Source organism: Gopherus flavomarginatus, chromosome 25, assembly GCF_025201925.1.
Source record: "Gopherus flavomarginatus isolate rGopFla2 chromosome 25, rGopFla2.mat.asm, whole genome shotgun sequence".
Lineage (NCBI taxonomy): Eukaryota > Metazoa > Chordata > Testudines > Testudinidae > Gopherus > Gopherus flavomarginatus.
The window spans coordinates 13,361,326-13,379,938 of NC_066641.1; the positions used below are offsets into that span (position 1 = coordinate 13,361,326).

Consider the following 18,613-nt stretch of genomic DNA (forward strand, 5'->3'; position numbering starts at 1 on the left):
TATTCTTTAAGGTGCCACTGGACTCCTTGTTGTTTTTGTGTGAGAGAGAGACTGTTGTGCTGTGCAGAGCCAGGGCGGGGGCTGATGTCAGGGGTGTCCCACTCCCCCTGCCTCAGGACTGGTTGCTTCCGGTGGCTATCTCAATTTAGAGATTTGTTGGGGAGGTTTGTTCACTCTCCCCCACCGTACACACTCCCGCAACACACACTCTGTCTCTGTCTCCCCACACACACACATGCTCCCTGACGCACATGCTCCCCCCCTCCCATCACACACTTCTGTTGAAAAGCAGCTGGCAATCTAGTAGGATGTCCATGGGCCCTTGGCATGATGGGATTGAGAAAACTCTAACATGTGATGCTGTATCTGCCCCATGAGGCATTGCAAACCCTTCCCAAAGCACCCTATGGTCAGCTGCACAGTGGATAGCTACCCACAGTGCACTGCTCACTGTGTCAATGCAAGAGCTGCTAATGTGGATGCACTCTGCTGCTACAAGGAGCATACTGTGGACATACAAAAGCAGTTTAATCAAAGCATTTTAATTAAAGCAGAGTAACTTTTGGCGACAAAACTCTGCAGTGTAGACGTAGCCACAAACAGTCCAATCCATCTCCCACTGAAGTTTAATCAAGTAATTTTTGCCATCAATTCTAAGAAGTTCAGAGGCATCTCCCAGCTGATGCTGCTTATATCTTCTCTTCAATCTCTTGGGTCTCAGAGGAGACAACTTTGCCATCAATCACCTCCTCAACAACTGTCTTGATCTTCCTAATTTTATTTATTTCTGAAAATAAAATTGCAGAGTGCTAATTAAAACATTTATATTAAAAGAATAATACATTTTTAATGTTTACTTCAGTAGCTAGCTCTATACTTTTAGTTTTCCAGCCTGTTGAGCCAACATATTTAGAAGGACTCCCTTAATTCTCCATTGGTGTAATCAAGTGACACGTCAGGAAATTTGAAACACATATGAAAAAGAAAAGTTAAATTACTGATCATGTATAATTGTGCTCTTCAGTTTAACAGTGGGTTTAAGAATGAAAGTGCCATTTATTGTAAAATAGATACGGAGCATCTTCTTAAGTGTAAATGATATGCTAATTTCAGTCTGAAGTCAAAATTCTGGGTTTTCAGGTGTCATATTAGTAGAGTGCCTGCTGGTCATAGCTGGGGCAAATGGATGGATACACTTCCAGGTGTTGGAAAAAATCCCTCAGTATGGAAAAGAACAAACAAAATAGTACTGTCTAATTCATGTGTGGGCTGAGCCCAGTTCTAGGGTGGAAGTGGGGGAATACCTATGTAAAAGGGAAGCATGAAGGACAATGCATGTGATTTCTTGAAGAATATACAGCTGAACACAAGGAGGCGCCAGTCCCCTAAGTGTGAATTTGCAGAGGTGACACTAGTAGCTGATTTTTGACAGTAAATAAACTTTCTTTCTTGGTGTACAGAATATGGTTTCTCTAATTACTGAACATCCTGTACATCACCCAGAACTTTTTACAGAACATTGTTTTGAGTGAATCTTTTATTCCTCCTGAGCATATTTTGGTGCTTGGGTTTTGTACAAACTGAATAGTTCTAAGGTGCTTTTAACAGAAACATTACATTGAGAGTTATATAGTCAGACAATTGAATTGGCAATTTTGCTATAAGATTTCACTGATTTAATATTTGCATCTGAAAGACTTATCGCACCTCAATTTGTTTATATCAGCTTAATACATTTTAATGCATTTTAATGCAAATTAGTAGCAACCAAATATAAAAATATGAAAACAAAAATTTAAGTGACATACCAGTCTCAGGCTCTTCTATAGTAGATATCTCTGACTGGAAATGTCTGTTAAATATATGAATGAAACATAATTTGTAAATACAGGTGCTTATTACATTTAAGAAATGTTGAGATCATGATCTTTGTACATTTAATTTGTTCACTTAAGCCCCAATACAGCAAGGTACTTAAGCATGTGCTAAACATTGTTTTTCTTGTTAAATTCCTTGGATTAATCTCACTCACTTCTACAAACAGTTATCTCCAGAGGGAATGAAACAAAGCCTAAGTAAATGAACTTTGTGTCAGGTACTATGAGGAGGCTTATCGGATACTGAACCAATTAACTTCTTTAGTGGCCTGTAGAACAGGAGTGGGCAAACTATTGCCCGCGGGCCGGATCTGGCCCACCAGCTGTTTTAATCCGGGAAGCAGGGTCCGGGGCTGTTCCGCGCAGCTCCTGGAAGCAGCGGCATGTACTCCCTCTGCCTCCTACGCATTGGGGAAGCCAAGGGGCTCCGCTCCACATGCCGCTCCCACCCCAAGCGCTGCCCCCGTAGCTCCCATTGGCCAGGAACTCCATCTGTGGACGGGGCAGCGTGTAGCAGAGCTGCCTGGCTGCACCTCCGCATAGGAGCAGGAGAGGGGACATGCCGCTGTTTCCAGGGCCCACTTGAGGTAAGCGCTGCCCCCATACCGCAGCACCCTGCCCCAGCCCTGATCCCCCTCCTGCCCTCCAAACCCCTCATCCCCAGCCCCATCCCAGAGCCCGCAGCCCCAGCCAGAGCCCCCTCCTGCACTCTGAACTCCTCATTTCTGGCCCCACCCCCAAGCCCGCACCTCAACCCCAATTTCATGAGCGTTCATGTCCCACCATACAATATTAGATGTGGTTCTCAAGCCAAAAACTTTGCCCACCCCTGCTCTAGAATGTCCTCACTGTAGCTGAATGTGGTGACTGACTGTCAGCAGGAAAAAGAAGGCAGGACTCCTTGAAAAGTCCCTTCCACATTTGTGTTATGAGGAATGGAATGGAAAAGGGAGACAGACTTACCTGAGAGTAGCCAACGAGTCAACAGGAAGTGGCAAGACCAGTTGGGGGCACTGACCCGTCTTGTGCACCAGGGGAAAGGGGAGGGTATTTTTACCCCGTACATTCCAGAACACATACTTTCTCTGTCTTTCAATCATTGATCAGCAATAGTTATTGCAAGGAGGTGTGACAATGCAGTAATGGCTGCAGCCTGCTTTACTAAAGAGTGCCACATTGTTTTCAGACCCACTGGCTAAGTCCCAGATTGTCCCCATCCTCTCTCCCCATGCTGCTTTGCAGTGATATCCATGGTGCAAAGGATAATGAAGAGTGCTCTTGTGCTACCAATCAGGCTTCCCCAGAAGCTGAACAGTTAAGTGCCATAGCACATAGAGACATATTACCATATGCAATAAGAGTACTTGTAATTGATCATTTCACTGTTACTTTTTGTGGGGGAAGCATTTGTACTAATTTTTTTAAACACAAATATTTTTCTATTTTAGAGCATAATTACCTTCTCACTTAGCTTGTTTGTCTTTGGCTTTCATTTTCTTTAGTTTCAGCCAGACTTACCACCACCAGTAAAGTAACCAGTGTTAGCAGGAACAAATTTTGGCATGCAGAAGCATCCTTTATCCATTAATTTTATTGAATGCAGGTGTAATTCAACATCTGTCCTCTTTTTACCCCTAGGCAGCCTTTATAAAGAGTATTTAGGATAATTGCTGACTTGACATAAAACTGAACTAAACAACAGACTTCACAGATACTCAGTTCCTTACCTACTATCCTCTCCCTCCAGTAGGCGTCGGTATGTGGCAATCTCCATCTCTAACCGTATCTTTATGTCCAGGAGAGTACTGTACTCAGTACTCTGGCTCTCCATGTCAGCTCGAAGCTGCATTAGCTGTGCCTCTACATTGCCAATTGCAGCCTGTATTTGGGCAAGCTGTGAACCATAAAGTGCTTCCGTCTCAGCCAGTGTATCTTCTAAAGCCTTTTTCTACAGAAGGTGAAATAATAGAGGACTTACTTATTTGTGTTTTAAAATTATGTTTACATTAAAAGACCTTATAGTTTCTGTGTTTATCCAAACAACTATCTGTTAGAGATATTTCCGATGTTACATTTTAGATATGCTTTACCGTACTAAGCTGGGACTGCAATTCTATCTCCAGGCCCTGGAAGGTGCGTCTCAGATCTGTGATCTCCGTTTTTTTGGTTTGCAGTTGTTCAACGTTAATAGCGACTTCACGGTTCACTTCTTCTGTCTGAAAGACAATGGAAAAGAAGGTGTAAAGGCAGTGAACTTCAATTTTAAATCTAGACTGAACTCCTTGTGAGGAGGTGCTGCTGTTATGTGATCAGTGAGACTTTACCTGTTTATCAAAGCGGTTTTTGGCCTCTTGACGATTCTTTTCTGCCATGCTATCATATTGCTGTCGCATGTTTTCCATAATCTTGGCAAGATCAATGCTCGGAGCAGCATCCACCTCTACATTAACTGTGCCACCTAGCTGTTTACGCAGTTCACCAACTTCCTACAAACAATAGCGATTATAGATAATTCCATATTTATGAATATCAGTTAAACTTTTAAATAGGAAGAGAAATGTGTAGTCATGTTAAGACAGAAAGACAGAAACAAATTCAAAATGCATAGAAATAGGAGAGCTATAAAAGACTCTCAGTCACTTTACAAATATTAATTAAAGCCTCACAACACCCCGCTAATGTACTGTTTTTCCCATTTTATGGCAAGGAAAACTGAGATACACAGAGGTGAAATGATTTCCTCAAGGTCATAGTGAGCAGTGTCAGAACTGTGAATAGAGTGCAGGAGTCTTGGCTCCCAGTTATCTGGTTTTGCATTTAGTGGGGGCCCACAGAACTAAAGGATGTTCTTTAAAGGAAGACCATCACGCCTTAATTTTCAGAGCTTCTAAAGTATCATTTTTCTACACAGTTAGAAAGAATGTAGATATTAAAAATTTAGTACTATGACTTATGATTGCTAAGAGGAATCATTTTGTGTTATGGATTGTAACAAAGGAGGCCTAACCTATGTGACATAATTCAGGCTTTCTGTTAGCAACTAACAGAGTAGCAGGTTAATTCCAGATTTCAGTTATGTGATCCTACCTCTTGAAAAGAATGGGAGAAACCAAGATTGGTTAACAGTCATAGTTTTACCTTTTCACTTTATGTCTCAAATTATAAAGGTTATGTTTTTTCAGATTAACCGTGGAATTTTCATTATTCTGAACAAGATTTGCATGTGTAAATGTTTTCTGTGTGTCCTTGAGAAATGTGTAAATTCTAAACGACTTTCTCTGCTGCTCTCACCTCTCCATGGTTTTTCTTGAGGAAAGTCAGCTCTTCATTCAGACCTTCAATCTGTAGCTCTAAGTCTGCCTTTGATAAGGTCAAGTCATCAAGGACTCTGCGGAGTCCAGCAAGATCATTTTCCACATTTTGTTTGATTGCTAGCTCATTCTCATACCTGGAAAAGAAATGTTCATTCCAGCATTATTAATATATAATTACTAATGTGCAATTAATACATAATTACTATATTAATATGTAATTACTTATATGCTTTACTGTGATAAGCTAGGACTGTAGTTCTGTCTCAGAGAATCACTAACTATTACTGTCTCAGTCTGCAAATTGCCTTTTTACTGACTCTTTAGGGACAAACAGTTTAATTCTCAATTTTAACTCCAATAACTTTATTACTAAGACAAGATATACAAGTGTATATGTAGGGTTTCTCTGTAGGAATAGGGCAGGTGGGAGTTATGTAATGTATCTGTTTTGCATTACTATTCAATTTCAGTGATCTGAAGGGGTTCAGTTCCCTCCCTTTGCCAGAAGACCCTGCTGGCTTTTAAAGAGATCACTTGACTGACATGAGTGGGGAGGAGATCACATTAATTCATCATAGAAACTTACTTCATTCTAAAGTCATCAGAAGCCAGCTTGGCATTGTCAATCTGCAGGACAAGCCGGGCATTTTCCAGATGTGCAGCACCAATCTGGAAAAGAAGATGATAGATTGTCAAGTAATCTGGAGTTAGCAAACCAAACCAATATTTAAATGTTATAAAAACTTTGGATGACATTTTAAAATATGGAATCTGTGCCATCAATCAGATTGTTCTGTTTTCAGAAAATCTTGATATCTAGGAATATACATTCCTCTCTAATTTATGGTGTTAAGGGAAGCAAATCTAAGGTTCTTTGTACACTTCGGAGACTACACTATATGCTGTCAGCATAGCCCCTTAGACTAGATGAAGCCTACATTGACAGAAGGAGTTTTTCTTTCAGTGCAGTATGACGACCACCATAATGTTAGTTATGTCGATGGATGTGCATAGCTGTGTCTAGACTAGGGTCAGAGGGTTGTCAGCATAACTGCATTGGTCAGGGATGCAGTTTAACCTTGACCGATGTAGCTATCCCAATAACTTTTCTGTGTAGATCAAACCTAAGTAAAAGAATCTTCCAAAAGGAGTGGAAGGAGAAAGCAAGGACTCAGACATTTTCCTCCTTCCCTTCCCTGCTGAAGTCCCTCTCATTAACTGTGTGTGTTTAGAAGTCTGTGGGTCTACATAATGTGTCAAGGCTCTTGAGAATTTTGGAGTCTGAGAGCATCCACTTTGCATTGCATGCGCCACTCAAACACTGGTGGTTTTCTGAGAGTATTTAGTGCTGATAGAAGTAGGATTAATTCTCCTCTGTGGCTTCTCTTCCCCTTGGAGGGAGGAGGTGGAGCCAATTTACTAAAGGTAGGCGATGCCCTTTTCACAAAAGACCTGAGATCAAAAAGGATGGGACCTCATAGATCCTCAGTTTTTGTGTGTATACATGGCTATGTGCATCGCCATGCTCCACAAACTCATTGCCATAGGTGTAGGGGCAAAGATGTGGGTTTCTCTGTTTTCTCTACGGGTGGGTTTAAACATGAAGGAGAGTATATAGACCATAGCTAGGATAGTTCTCAAAGCTGATAAGAATGCAGGCAGGTCAGTAGCGGCAGTGAGAACTTGTTACTGTATGGGATGAACAAATGCCAGATGGAATGAATAAGAACTTGACTGTTTAAAAAAACCCAGTCAACATTTGTGCAACCCTGACCTGCACCCACTCAATCTCCAATGCACCTTTGCAAGCTTGATATCTCTGCACACCTGCAGTAGCTGTGTGTGCATGCAAATTAGGGTTTGTGTGTTCATTGCAGCTGTGTTCACTCAGATCAAGAATGTGCATACACATTTCTTCAAGTGCATTTTTGAAAATCTGGCTCTAATTTAGTATCAGACTTTTAGAATATCACAGAGTTGGAAGGGACCTCAGGAGGTCATCTAGTCCAACCCCCTGCTCAAAGCAGGACCAATCCCCAAACAGATTTGTGCCCCAGATCCCTAAATGGCCCCTTAAGGATTGAACTCACAACCCTGGATTTAGCAGGTCAATGCTCAAATCACTGAGCTATCCCTCCCCCTAATATGTATAATATAAAGTCTTCGTAATATGGTTATTGGATCTTTGTGTCTGCTCCAAAACCAAACATTCAGGTGTGCCTTAATATTCATAAAGCAGGAGGATTCCATTGTCCACTCACAAAGCTCTGTTTCATCCAACCCTGTCTATGTATTTTCCATGAAGTATATCTTTTTTATTGTTGACATTTTTGTCAAAAGACAAAGCAAATGAAGATAAAAAACAAAAACAAAAACAAACCATTGAAGCCCAGATTACGTTATGGAAAAAGGCATTCTAAACATTGAACTTCTAGTTGTTTGTGATTTGTGTCCCAGTCTTAAATATTGATTTATGTTATTACAAACTATAACCCTGTCTCTACAAAGAATGGTACGTGTATTGTTGACATTTTGCCATTGTTTCAAGCTTATCATTTTCAGAACTGGAGGAAGAAGAAAGAAAAGAAAACTACAAACTGTGAAAGACCAGGGAAGAGATATAAGACATAAAATAGAAGGAAAAATGTAAATAGCATTAGTGCATGTACCCACACATACATTATGTTTTAGTTTGTGTGTGTGTACACGCGCACACATGCATATTTCCCTGCTTCTGGTGGATTTCATTCCCATCTCTAGATACAACTAACGTGTTCCTGCCATGGCTTATTTTTATTCTAGATCTTATCTACGTCTGAAGACCAATTACTTTTTTTTGCCTTTGGAATGCACCAGATTGTACCACAGAGCAGGTGTTTTTTGTAAAGATTCCTGGAGTGGAAAATGCTTGGACTGTCACAAAGAAATTAGGGTCATTTATAAAATATATCTTGTAGGCTGGCCAAAAGGTATGATCCAGACCGCTTGACGCTGTAAACAAGAAAAAAAATTAAAGTCCATAGAAAAATTAAAACACAAACTGTGGGCAATGTTGAAGAGAGGCCTATCAAAATCTCAAGGCTCACATTTGCAATAGAAAAAAAAATGAAATGGATTGGGGAAACCGTGGCAGGGCAATGACTCACTGGAATGGCACCTCCTGCTGGTCATCCTGGGAATTAGCTCTGTCCACTCAGGAGCACCTGTCTCGCTTGCTGCTGGCCCCGTGTCCCTCCCAGACCCTGGTGCCCCTTCTCTTGGGGTTGTGCCCCCTGCAGTACGCAGAACTCTCACTGGGTCTCCTCTCCGCGCGGAACCCCCTATCCCCACCTCACCTCAGTCCTTGGCTACTGCCAGTCACCATCTAGCCCTCGCTCACTGGGGCAGACTGCAGTATAATTGCCACTCATCATTGGCAAGGAGGGTTTGGACCTGTTGCCTCTGCCTACCCTTGGGTTGCCTTCTGCAACCCCAGTACCTTTTAGCAAGGCCCAGGGCCGGCTCCAGGCCACAGCGCGCCAAGTGCATGCTTGGGGCGGCATGCCAGGGGGGTTGCTCTGCCAGTTGCCAAAAGGGCGGCAGGCGGCTCCGGTGGACCTCCCGCAGGTGTGCCTGCAGAGGGTCCGCTGGTCCCGCGGCTCCAGTGGAGCATCTGCAGGCACGCCTGCGGGAGGTCCACCGGAGCCGCGGGACCACCAGACCCCTAACAGGGAAGCCTGCAGGAGGGCCACCGGAGCCGCAGGACCACCGGATCCCCAACAGGGAAGCCTGCAGGAGGTCCACCGGAGCCGCGGGACCACCGGATCCCCCACAGGGAAGCCTGCAGGAGGTCCACCGGAGCCGCGGGACCACCGGATCCCCCACAGGGAAGCCTGCAGGAGGGCCACCGGAGCCGCGGGACCACCGGATCCCCCACAGGGAAGCCTGCAGGAGGGCCACCGGAGCCGCAGGACCGGCGAGCAGCAGAGCGCTCCTCGCGGCGTGCCGCCGTGCTTGGGGCAGTGAAATTGCTAGAGCCGGCCCTGGCAAGGCCTGCAGCCTGAGGGCTCCCCAGCTCCTCTGCCTTTTCCCCAGTCCTGCTTAACTCCCAGCAACCAGACCCATCCATCTCAACATCTAGAGAGAGACTGCCTGTGTGTTCAGCTTCTGGCCCCAGCCCCTTATAAGGGCCAGCTGGGCCTGATTAGGCGGGCCACAGCTGTGGCTGCTTTACTAATCATCCTAGCTGTCTCCACTGCAGCCCTCCTCCGGGCTGTTTTATCCCCTCCAGACAGGAGCGGGGTGAACACCCCACTACAGGAACCCATTTTTATTAAAATTTCTAAGAATTGTGTTTAAAAGGCAGGCCACTTTTTGAAAAACTTTTGAAACAGCTTCAGGAACATCAAAAACCATGATGTAAATGTTACATTATGTATGGTGTCATAAATGTGAATTGTTTATTTCCATAGTTTCCTCCCTCATCATGTCATAATCTTAGGAGCCACACATTCGGTTAGTGGTGATATTTTGACAAGGGAGATTTTTTTTGCAGGTATAAAGATGGAAGCTCATGAAGAATGCCTATAGGTCAGATATTGGAGAGACAAGGTTTGTAAATGAAAGCTGCATCTGGTTTGCTCAGTATAGTAGTCAGAAAGTGACTTCCCTCTATATCCACAATGAACTGGATTTTAAAATAAAGTTTAAAACCTTAATCCACATTGCTGAACATCTTGCTGTCAAAGACCATCTCTTTGGAATGTAATGTTTGTGACACTGGCAAAACAGGGCCCAATATGTAAAATTATGAGACATTTTCCTTTACTGCTACTTTAACAGTTGAAAAAAAGATTAAGTATTAATGTTTTTGTGTAAATAGTAAACAAAACGTTTAAATAAAAAATGACAACTGAAATTACTTGGGGAAATTAGAACAGGAGTACTTGTGGCACCTTAGAGACTAACAAATTTATTTCAGCATGAGCTTTCGTGAGCTACAGCTCACTTCTTCGGATGCATAGAATGGAACAAACAGACAGGAGATATTTATACATACAGAGAACATGAAAGTATGGGAAATTGAGGAGGTTAGTGAATTATGAAACAGCAAAGAGAACTTTAGATTTTTAGATTTCCTCAATAAACAGCACCTCCCAGGTAACAGCCATCTGTTTATTTACTGTTGTCCAGGTGTAAGAGAATAAGAGATTAGATTAAACACACACACACACACACACACACACACAAGAAAAAAAAATCTGAAAGTATTTGTGTGCAGGCCACAAATACATGGCAATCCATAGAGATAACCAAAATGCTATCTTTAATACTTCCTGTTGTGCATAGATAAATAAAATTAATGGATGCTCGGAGACCTTTTTAATAGACAATTTATGATGAGCTAAGAAAGGAATTTTACCATTTACGCTAAATTTCCTGCCTTTTGTAGGTATAAATCTGATCCTTAATGTCACTTTATCTTGTGTTTTTTTTAATTCAGTGATATTAAGAAAGATGTTACTTGTCATTGAATGTTTGGTGATCCAGTCATATGTTGATTATGGCAAACTGTAACAGCACTTTCAAAACCTTTAAAGACTTCTCTATACTTAGAACTTCTGAAATAATTTACATTAAGATGAAGGTAAGTGTCTTAACTTAGAGTGTCCGACTTTCAACAACATTGAGGAAAGAATTAAAAAGTTCTATATTCTCACACTCTGGTTGTGAGTGTGGCTAATTGGCTAGGGCAATATAATGAGAGGCAGGAGACATGTAGTTCTATCCTCACCCCTGCTCCTCCTCTGGTCTATGACTTAGAGCAAGTGACTTCACTTCTTTGTGCCTCAGCTGTAAAATAGGGATAATTATATCTTCTCTGGAAAGCCCCACTTTGAAATCTACAGCTGAAATACCCTATATTGTGTAATTACAGAAGAATTAATTCAGCCTTTATGATAGATTTTGGACTGTTTCCATAGACATTTTTATAGCATCTAAAATATGCAGTCAGTTTACTACATCACAATTTAACCTGAATCTTGCCAAAGTTAAATGGTTAATGAACCTACAGTGAAGCCACAGTGAATTGAAAAAAAAAAAATTCTACAGTTAGCTGACTCTCTTCATTCTCTTATCATTGGAGTACAGAAGCATATAAAGTTGCAAAATAAGGGATACTTTTATGATTTCTTACCTTGTTTTGGAGGTCTTCAATGGTTTTAAAATATGGACTGTGGTCGTGCCTTGTAGTTGAGGAGCTATTTGCATACCACTCCCTGATCTGCTTTTCGAGCTGGGAGTTGGCTTTTTCTAGAGAATGAACTTTCTCCAGATAGGAAGCCAAACGGTCATTCAGATTTTGCATGGTCAGTTTCTCATTTCCAGCAAGCAGGATGTCACTGCTGCTGGTGTTGAGCTGAAATCCACTGCCAAAGCCACCACCAAAGCCTCCTCCATAGTTAGTGCTGGTGGAAATGCGGGTGCCATAGCCACCAGCTCCCCCATAGACACTTGGCGCCTGATACTTTCGGATAGCTGTTTTCCTGTAGGTTGAACCACTTAGATTGGGTGCAGTAGGCTGGAAAATAGAGCTTGTACCAGTAAAGTGGTTTTGGCTCTGGAATGTCATTGGTGGTTTTTGTTTTAATTAACTAAAGCACCACAAGATTCAGAGCAGCTGGAGTGGAGAACACTGTATGCTTCTTGAACCTTTATACTTTATCTGAAAAAGAGGCATGACAGTTGTAAACTCCACCTCTGCTGACACACAGTTTAATTGGGTTCAGCACCACCAACTCTCAGCGTCTTGCCCCCATCATCTGAGTAATGTAACAGAACTTTAATTTGTTCATGTGTGCGCCAGGAAAAGTCCCCAGGTAGTGGGAGCATCTTTGTGATTTTTTTAGAGAAAAGGTAAAACACATTTAAGCTATTGAAAAATGTATTGCATTTTACCTGATGCCACAGTCTCATATCCCTTTTGAAAAAAAACAAAGGAAATACCTTTACTCCTGATTTGTAGATTATGGTATAAAAAAAGCAGAAGTGTGTTTATGTAACCAGGGGCATAAAACTTGGTTAGAGTCAATAATATATTTCTACTGACAAGGCAATAGTCACTGCCCAAGAGACTATTTAGAATAATAGTAGTATGTTTGTGTAAAAAAAATCTAATTAGACAAATTATTAGAAAGGTTACTTTTGTATTTACTGTGTTCATTTATTTTATAGTAAATGCAAAACAGTATTAACATTTAAAACAGACATTAAGCATTTGTGACATTAGCAAAGGTCAGGTATGTTACACATAAACATAATACTGGTTTTAAACAAGAAATTCTTACTATAATTTAAAAGGAACAGACTTTCACTACACTTGAAAATAAAAAGAATATTACCTTGTCATACAATGTAAGTAAATGCAACTTAAATAACTAGGCAAGAGCATTTGTAATCTTGTTTCTCACTTTCATTTCCGTAGCAGCAATTGAGCTATACTGAGGATTAAGTTTAGTCAAGTTATTTTATCTGTAGACATACTTACCTGCCCAGTTAAGCTGGTCTCTAGCACTTTTTGCACTCTTGTGTGGCTGAAGTTAAAGTGAAACAAATAAGCTTTCATTAACTATTCTTTTCATGTTTTATATGTTCAACAGATAAAAGTATATGTATTAATTTGAGCTGTATTTTGGCAACTACAGTAGGTTGTACTCTGTGTATTAATGATTAACATAAACTGATTATGTTGGTATGTTAGTAAAAACCGTTCTGCTTTTCCAGTACACTTGTTTCCTTTATTCAAAACATTGAAAAAATAATTTGCTTAAAAACCACATTTCTTTCCTCCAACCCACCCATGCACACGTATGCACACACTGTGTCCACTTGGCTATTTTCTACAGAAATTTGAAGATTTTAGATTCGTCCCTGTCATTTGATAGAATGGTTTTGTATCCAAATGTTGGTGATATTACATTTCTCCTCTGCACAGAATTGTTGTATCTCAAACAAACAATTAGCCCTTACAGAAAGATATGTTTGTATCATTCAGGACCAATAAAAAGGTAGGTTAGAGTTCGCAAATTACTTAGGTATCTGGCATCCTATGCACACTTTTACTTCCTTTGTTATAGATATATGATAAAAACAAAAGGTTTGTGTGCCAGTAACAAATATTTTCTAATTTGAAAAATGTATTTTTACTTGTACAGTTCCATTTCCATTTATTTGAACTAGAAGAACTACTAACACTGTTGCTGCTGATAAAGAGAGGCGGGGAAGAAAGGAATGTGGCTAGTGGGTTCAGGATTATGCAGATCCACTGACAACCTCATTTAGGGCAAATATGGAGACAGTAGCTGTGCTCTAATAGAAGGTGTGTGGAAGTTGCTGCTGTGGTTTTGGCTTATGGAGGAAGAAAGATTCTTTTGCCCCAGTATTGATGGAGTTCCCTTTTGTAAGGCCTGTTTTCTCTGGTGCTGTGCTAGGAACAGGGGCGAAATTCTGGCCCATTGAAGTTAATGGCAAAACTCTCATGGACTTCAGTGAGGCCAGGCTTTCACACCAGGATTTCTGCTTAAATGTCCCACATCCACTCAGGTGGTGAGTGAGTCCACAATGAGGGTATAGGGTCCGTTTTCTACTTTCACTGCAATGTGCACACAGAACTATCAGGTTTCTATAGAAGGAGACTGACTGTCTTTTAAATCCCATGATTAACCAATTACCAGAATCAGTGGGGCCTTGCTAATAGCAATGATCTTACTAGGTAAACAATTCTGTAAACTGTACATTGGGCACAGGTGCTTATGTGCCAAATACAGGGAGATAAAGTTAGGGAAGAAATGGGTTATTGAACAAATTTTGGTGTCTTCAGAACATGTATGGCGTAGGTACGCACAGAACAGACAGTAGCTCTAGAACCTCAGAGAATTGCAGTTACTTTACCTTATTAAGCAGAACAGTCAAAAAAGCACACTGGGCTTTCATAGTTTAAAGCAGCTGTACCAGATGCTTGTGCTCAGAGCTTGGCAGAGAAAGTGATGGAGCTTGTTATTCAAAACAGTCTCCTTGTTTTCCTGGTGTGGAGGAAAATGGGTAATAAGGCAGCTTCTTGGAGTTTGTAGAAAGGTTTAGGAAATTGCAATAAACTGTGATGGAATTAATTACATGGTCATGCATTAATTGTGACTAGTAGTTCAGGATGACAAGGGTTAACACCACTCCTTTGTGCAGTTGTGCATATATCAAGAAAGTGGCATGTGAAAAACTAGGTAATACCCTAGAGAATGCTATATAGGTTTTAATGAGTTACGAGGATATTATTCTATCAGTTGTTTCTGGTGACAACATAAACCACAAGAGTGAAGCCTAAGATGGATGAAATCATCATAAATTTGTTTGAGGAAGGAAGAGAAACTTTTCATCTGTTAAATGGCAAATTTAGCATAAAAAAAACAAAAGAAAAGGATACACCATTTTCTGTCTTTTTTAATTAACTTTGATAAACTAGTTGGGAAGTAAAACAATAACTACAACCAAAGACCTATTTGCTGCAGACCACAACAAGAAGTGTGAAGTGTTCTGCCTTAGAGGGGGATCCATTCAGGGTTACCTGTCAGATGTCTGTCTTATCCTTTGGGCACTGGGGCTGCTGTAGGCTTTCCCCTTGGTCCCTGTGATACTAATGGTCCTGAGGAAACTGAGGCAAGATCTAGGATTGATGATCATGATAGTCCCTGCATAGGCAAAGCAGTTCTGGTGTTTGGATATGGTGAATCTTTCAGTGCAATCCCCGATTACTTTGCCTGCTCTGTCTGACAGTCTCACAGAACCATGGTCACATCATACACCCAGGCCCAATATTATTACATCTGGCAGTCTCCTTTGACATGATCCATTTCACTAATATTGGAATATGTGCTAGCCCAGAAACAATTGGTACTTTCTTATCAGTTCTATAAGGGGCCATTTAGCAGCAATATCTGCACATTACTCTGCAATCCAGGGCAATACTGTATTTCTCATCCTCTTTATTCATGTTTTCCCTCAGTTTCAGAGCCTCTTCCCTCTTGGGACCTCCACACTGTAATAACTGTGTTGATGGGTCCCTACTTTGACCCCTTAGGTGGCATAGGGAGCAGGTTTCTATCAGTGAAGACTGCCTTTTTAGTAGCTATTACATAAGCTGGAAGGGTAGGGGAGATTCAGGTCTTCAAGGGAGGTCCCTCTTCTACAATGCTTCATAAGGACAAGGTTTCTGTTAGGCCTTATCTCAGATTTCTGGCCAAAGTTGTTTCAGAGTTCCATATGAACCAATTCATTCATCTCCCAGTTTTCTTCCCCAAACCTCAATCAGCCTGGGCAGAAGCTCAATTTCAGACACTTGAAACAGTAAGAGCAGCAAAGAGTCCTGTGGTCTCTTAAACCTGGGTCTCCCATACCACAGGTAAATGCTTAGGACACATCTCTTCCCTGGGCATCTCCTGTTGAGTAGCTTTGGTGCCTCCCTGCTTAGTGTGCAGGCTTTTGTGGATTATATTCTGAGATACCTATCACCCCCTATTCATTGTATAGGGATCCTTGACACTGTGGATCACAGTATCGTTCCAGTGAATTTCTAGGTGCCTAAGTCCCTTTGTGGATCTGGGCCTGTGTAACTTGCAAAGTTAGTTATTGCTCGAAATATGCAGAATACTTGATGCATTGTGTTCTTTAATTTGGATATTACAAGTGTCAAAGTCAGACTCAGGACTCACAGTTTGTCAGACCACTCTGTTTTATTAGTACAGCACTCTGCTAATAACACCCAGATAATGTGAGCACCATGCAAGACACAAGCTATCTTATTTATACAGATAAAAGGGCGAGAGCTTAACAAGATAATGTTCTTCTGTTAATGTTTCACCATTAGCTTAAATGGACTCATTGTTTATGCCTAATGTTTCTTTTCCTGACACCTGTATTTCAACATTTCATAAAGGTACATACAACATTTCTGTAATCCATTCTTATTTTTACAATATATTTCATTCTATTTTCATACAAGCCACTGCCAGACAATCAGTGGAATAATTAGCCAAGTGAAGTTATTATGACTCAAACACCTGCTGCACTCAAAATAAGGTCTCATAAGTATGAACTCTGTTATAGTAGCTTCTCCACTCCTCTCAGATTTAATGTTTTTAATAAACAGATAAAGATCTATTGCTGGTTTCCATAGTTACTGCCTAAGAGATTTGATTAGTTTACCTTGACTTCAACTCTCATAAATAGTCTTCCGTCATTTACACATACCAGTCACACACACAGAGGGTTGAAGTCCAAAGACAATTCACATTGATGAGGGCAGGACATCCCTGTATAAAAAGTTAACGTGATAATATTTTAAATGTTGTTCAGATTGGGTTGGAAAACTTTCAGACTTTGAAAATTGCACTTTATGTGATGATCAAAAAGTATGAGGGAAGTGCAGATTCTCAAAATGTACTTAAAATGTTTAAATTTAGGGCCAATCTGTGAAGGAAGCCACCAGAGAGCTAGCTATTGCTTCCTGATTCTCTGCCTGGCCCCAGGTGCAGGTTAGAGTAACCTAGGAGCTGCCAGAGCACAACAGTCCATTAAGGACAGCCTGCCAGCTAAACATAGGTAGAGCACAGTCCACTCTGACCACACCTCCTCCCTCTCCTTCTTCACCATTTAATATCTGCCCTCTACTATGAAATTGACGTCTTATTACTTGGGCCTTAAATGTCCTCATATCACCCCCTCCCCACATAGAGGCATAAAGAGTGGAGCAGGTGCAACCATCCCTCAGTTCCTTCACCAATACAGAATCCCGGAGGAGTAGGTCTCTGTAGTAGAAGGGAAGGAGGGCAGGTTGTGGAATCCATGTGGACAACACATCTCAAAGAACCACAGTTACTGTATTGTAAGTAACTGTTCTTTCCTCTTCTTGTGATTGTCCACATGGATTCCAGTCATTGTAACTAACAACCAGTTATCTGTTTACTTGGAGATGGACAGTAGGAGTCCTTTTTAAACAATGATTGCAAAGTAGTCCTACCAAAGCAGGCATCTGATCTGAGAATCTCTGCAAAACAGAAGTGTCGTGTAATGGTGTGGACTGAAATCAACATAGCTAATTTACAGTTTCATAAATAGCAATATTCTTCAAACAGGCAGCAGCAAAGGGTACCTGAGCTCTAGAGGAATGAGCCCTAATTTGGCTAGGTGGATCTAACCTGGCTAACTTATAACATGTTCTTAAAAATGAGGAGGCCCATTCTGAAATTGTCTGTGAAGATATGGCCTGACCCTCAACTCTTTCAGCAAAGGCCACAAAGAGGGGGTAGCTGTGTTCCTGAATGATTTTTTTCCTGTTGGTGGTATAATAATTCCTTTACTGTTTCAAGTATCAGAGGGGTGGCCGTGTTAGTCTGGATCTGTAAAAGCAGCAAAGAGTCCTGTGGCACCTTATAGATTAACAGACATTTTGGAGCATGAGCTTTTGTGGGTGAATACCCACTTCGTTGGATCCGAATGTACTTTGTAGGTTCGTCAATGGTTATTAGCCAGGATGGGCAGGAATGGTGTCCCAAGTCTCTGTTTGCCAGAAGCTGGGAATGAGCAACGGAGGATGGATCACTTGATGATTACCTGTTCTGTTCATTCTTTCTGGGGCATCTGGCACTGGCCACTGTCGGAAGACAAGATATTGGGCTAGATGGACCTTTGGTCTGATCCAATAGCGACGTTCTTATGTTCTTATATCACAGAAGCTAGATTAGCGGAGTAGCTCCTGCATTCAGAAATACCTTTACTCATTGAAAATTTATTTGGTGGTCTAATTATTGACCTCTTTGCATCTGGAAAAAGTTTAAAAAAAAAACCCACGAGTGGGCTGCAGCCCCTCTGTGTGTTGGGACCTGGGATGTGAGATTGTGAATGACCTTTTGCCAAGCTGGGCACAGTCTCTAGTATATGTCTTCCCATCTTTTCCACTTCTCCCCAGGACAGTGCAAAAGATGGGAAGGAAAGAGTGGCAGAGATACTTTTCATGCTTTGCTGGCTGAAGATACTATGGCTCTGAGGATTAACCTAGTGTAGGATCTTTGGGTGTCTAGAAGTCTGCTACGGCAAGACCAATCCTCCATCTCAGACCAGACTGGTTTAAAATGAATAGCTGGATGAAATGATTATTGCTTTAATAGACACTTCCCACCCCTCCTCCCCAAAAAATAAGTCAGCAAATAGCACTTGTTCTAATAGCTGTGTAGTGAGGCGGTCTGGCTCTCCGCCGCCCCAGAGGGGCATGAGCCTCTCTGGATGCTAAAGTGGGTGGAGCCAGCAAACTCTGTGCCTGCCCCTCAGCGGTCAGGGTGCAGGACAGAAAGTATAAAAACCCACCCCCAGAGCTCACTTGGCTCTCAGCCACCG

At 41.5% G+C, this 18,613-nt stretch overlaps 1 protein-coding gene across 1 annotated transcript; it reads right to left on the bottom strand.

The window, feature by feature from the left end:
* Positions 1–250: 250 nt before the first annotated feature.
* Positions 251–14,211, bottom strand: LOC127040711 (keratin, type I cytoskeletal 19-like). The gene is made up of 10 exons (XM_050935236.1): positions 14,123–14,211; positions 12,720–12,765; positions 11,370–11,897; positions 5,778–5,860; positions 5,169–5,325; positions 4,202–4,363; positions 3,968–4,093; positions 3,605–3,825; positions 1,809–1,852; positions 251–787 (listed from the first exon to the last, which is right to left on the bottom strand). The coding sequence occupies exons 3-10, from the start codon at positions 11,802–11,804 to the stop codon at positions 690–692; spliced, it is 1,326 nt and encodes a 441-aa protein (XP_050791193.1). The 5' UTR covers positions 11,805–11,897; positions 12,720–12,765; positions 14,123–14,211; the 3' UTR covers positions 251–689.
* Between the last annotated feature and the right edge of the window lie 4,402 nt (positions 14,212–18,613).

Coding starts and splice junctions, on each gene's coding strand:
- LOC127040711 (XM_050935236.1), bottom strand. CDS start 11,804: ATGACATTCCAGAGCCAAAACCACTTTACTGGTACAAGCTCTATTTTC. Junction 3,826..3,967: donor TGCAGTCCCAGCTTAGTACG/GTAAAGCATATC, acceptor CACCTTCTGTAG/AAAAAGGCTTTAGAAGATAC. Junction 1,853..3,604: donor CTGGAGGGAGAGGATAGTAG/GTAAGGAACTGA, acceptor TATATTTAACAG/ACATTTCCAGTCAGAGATAT.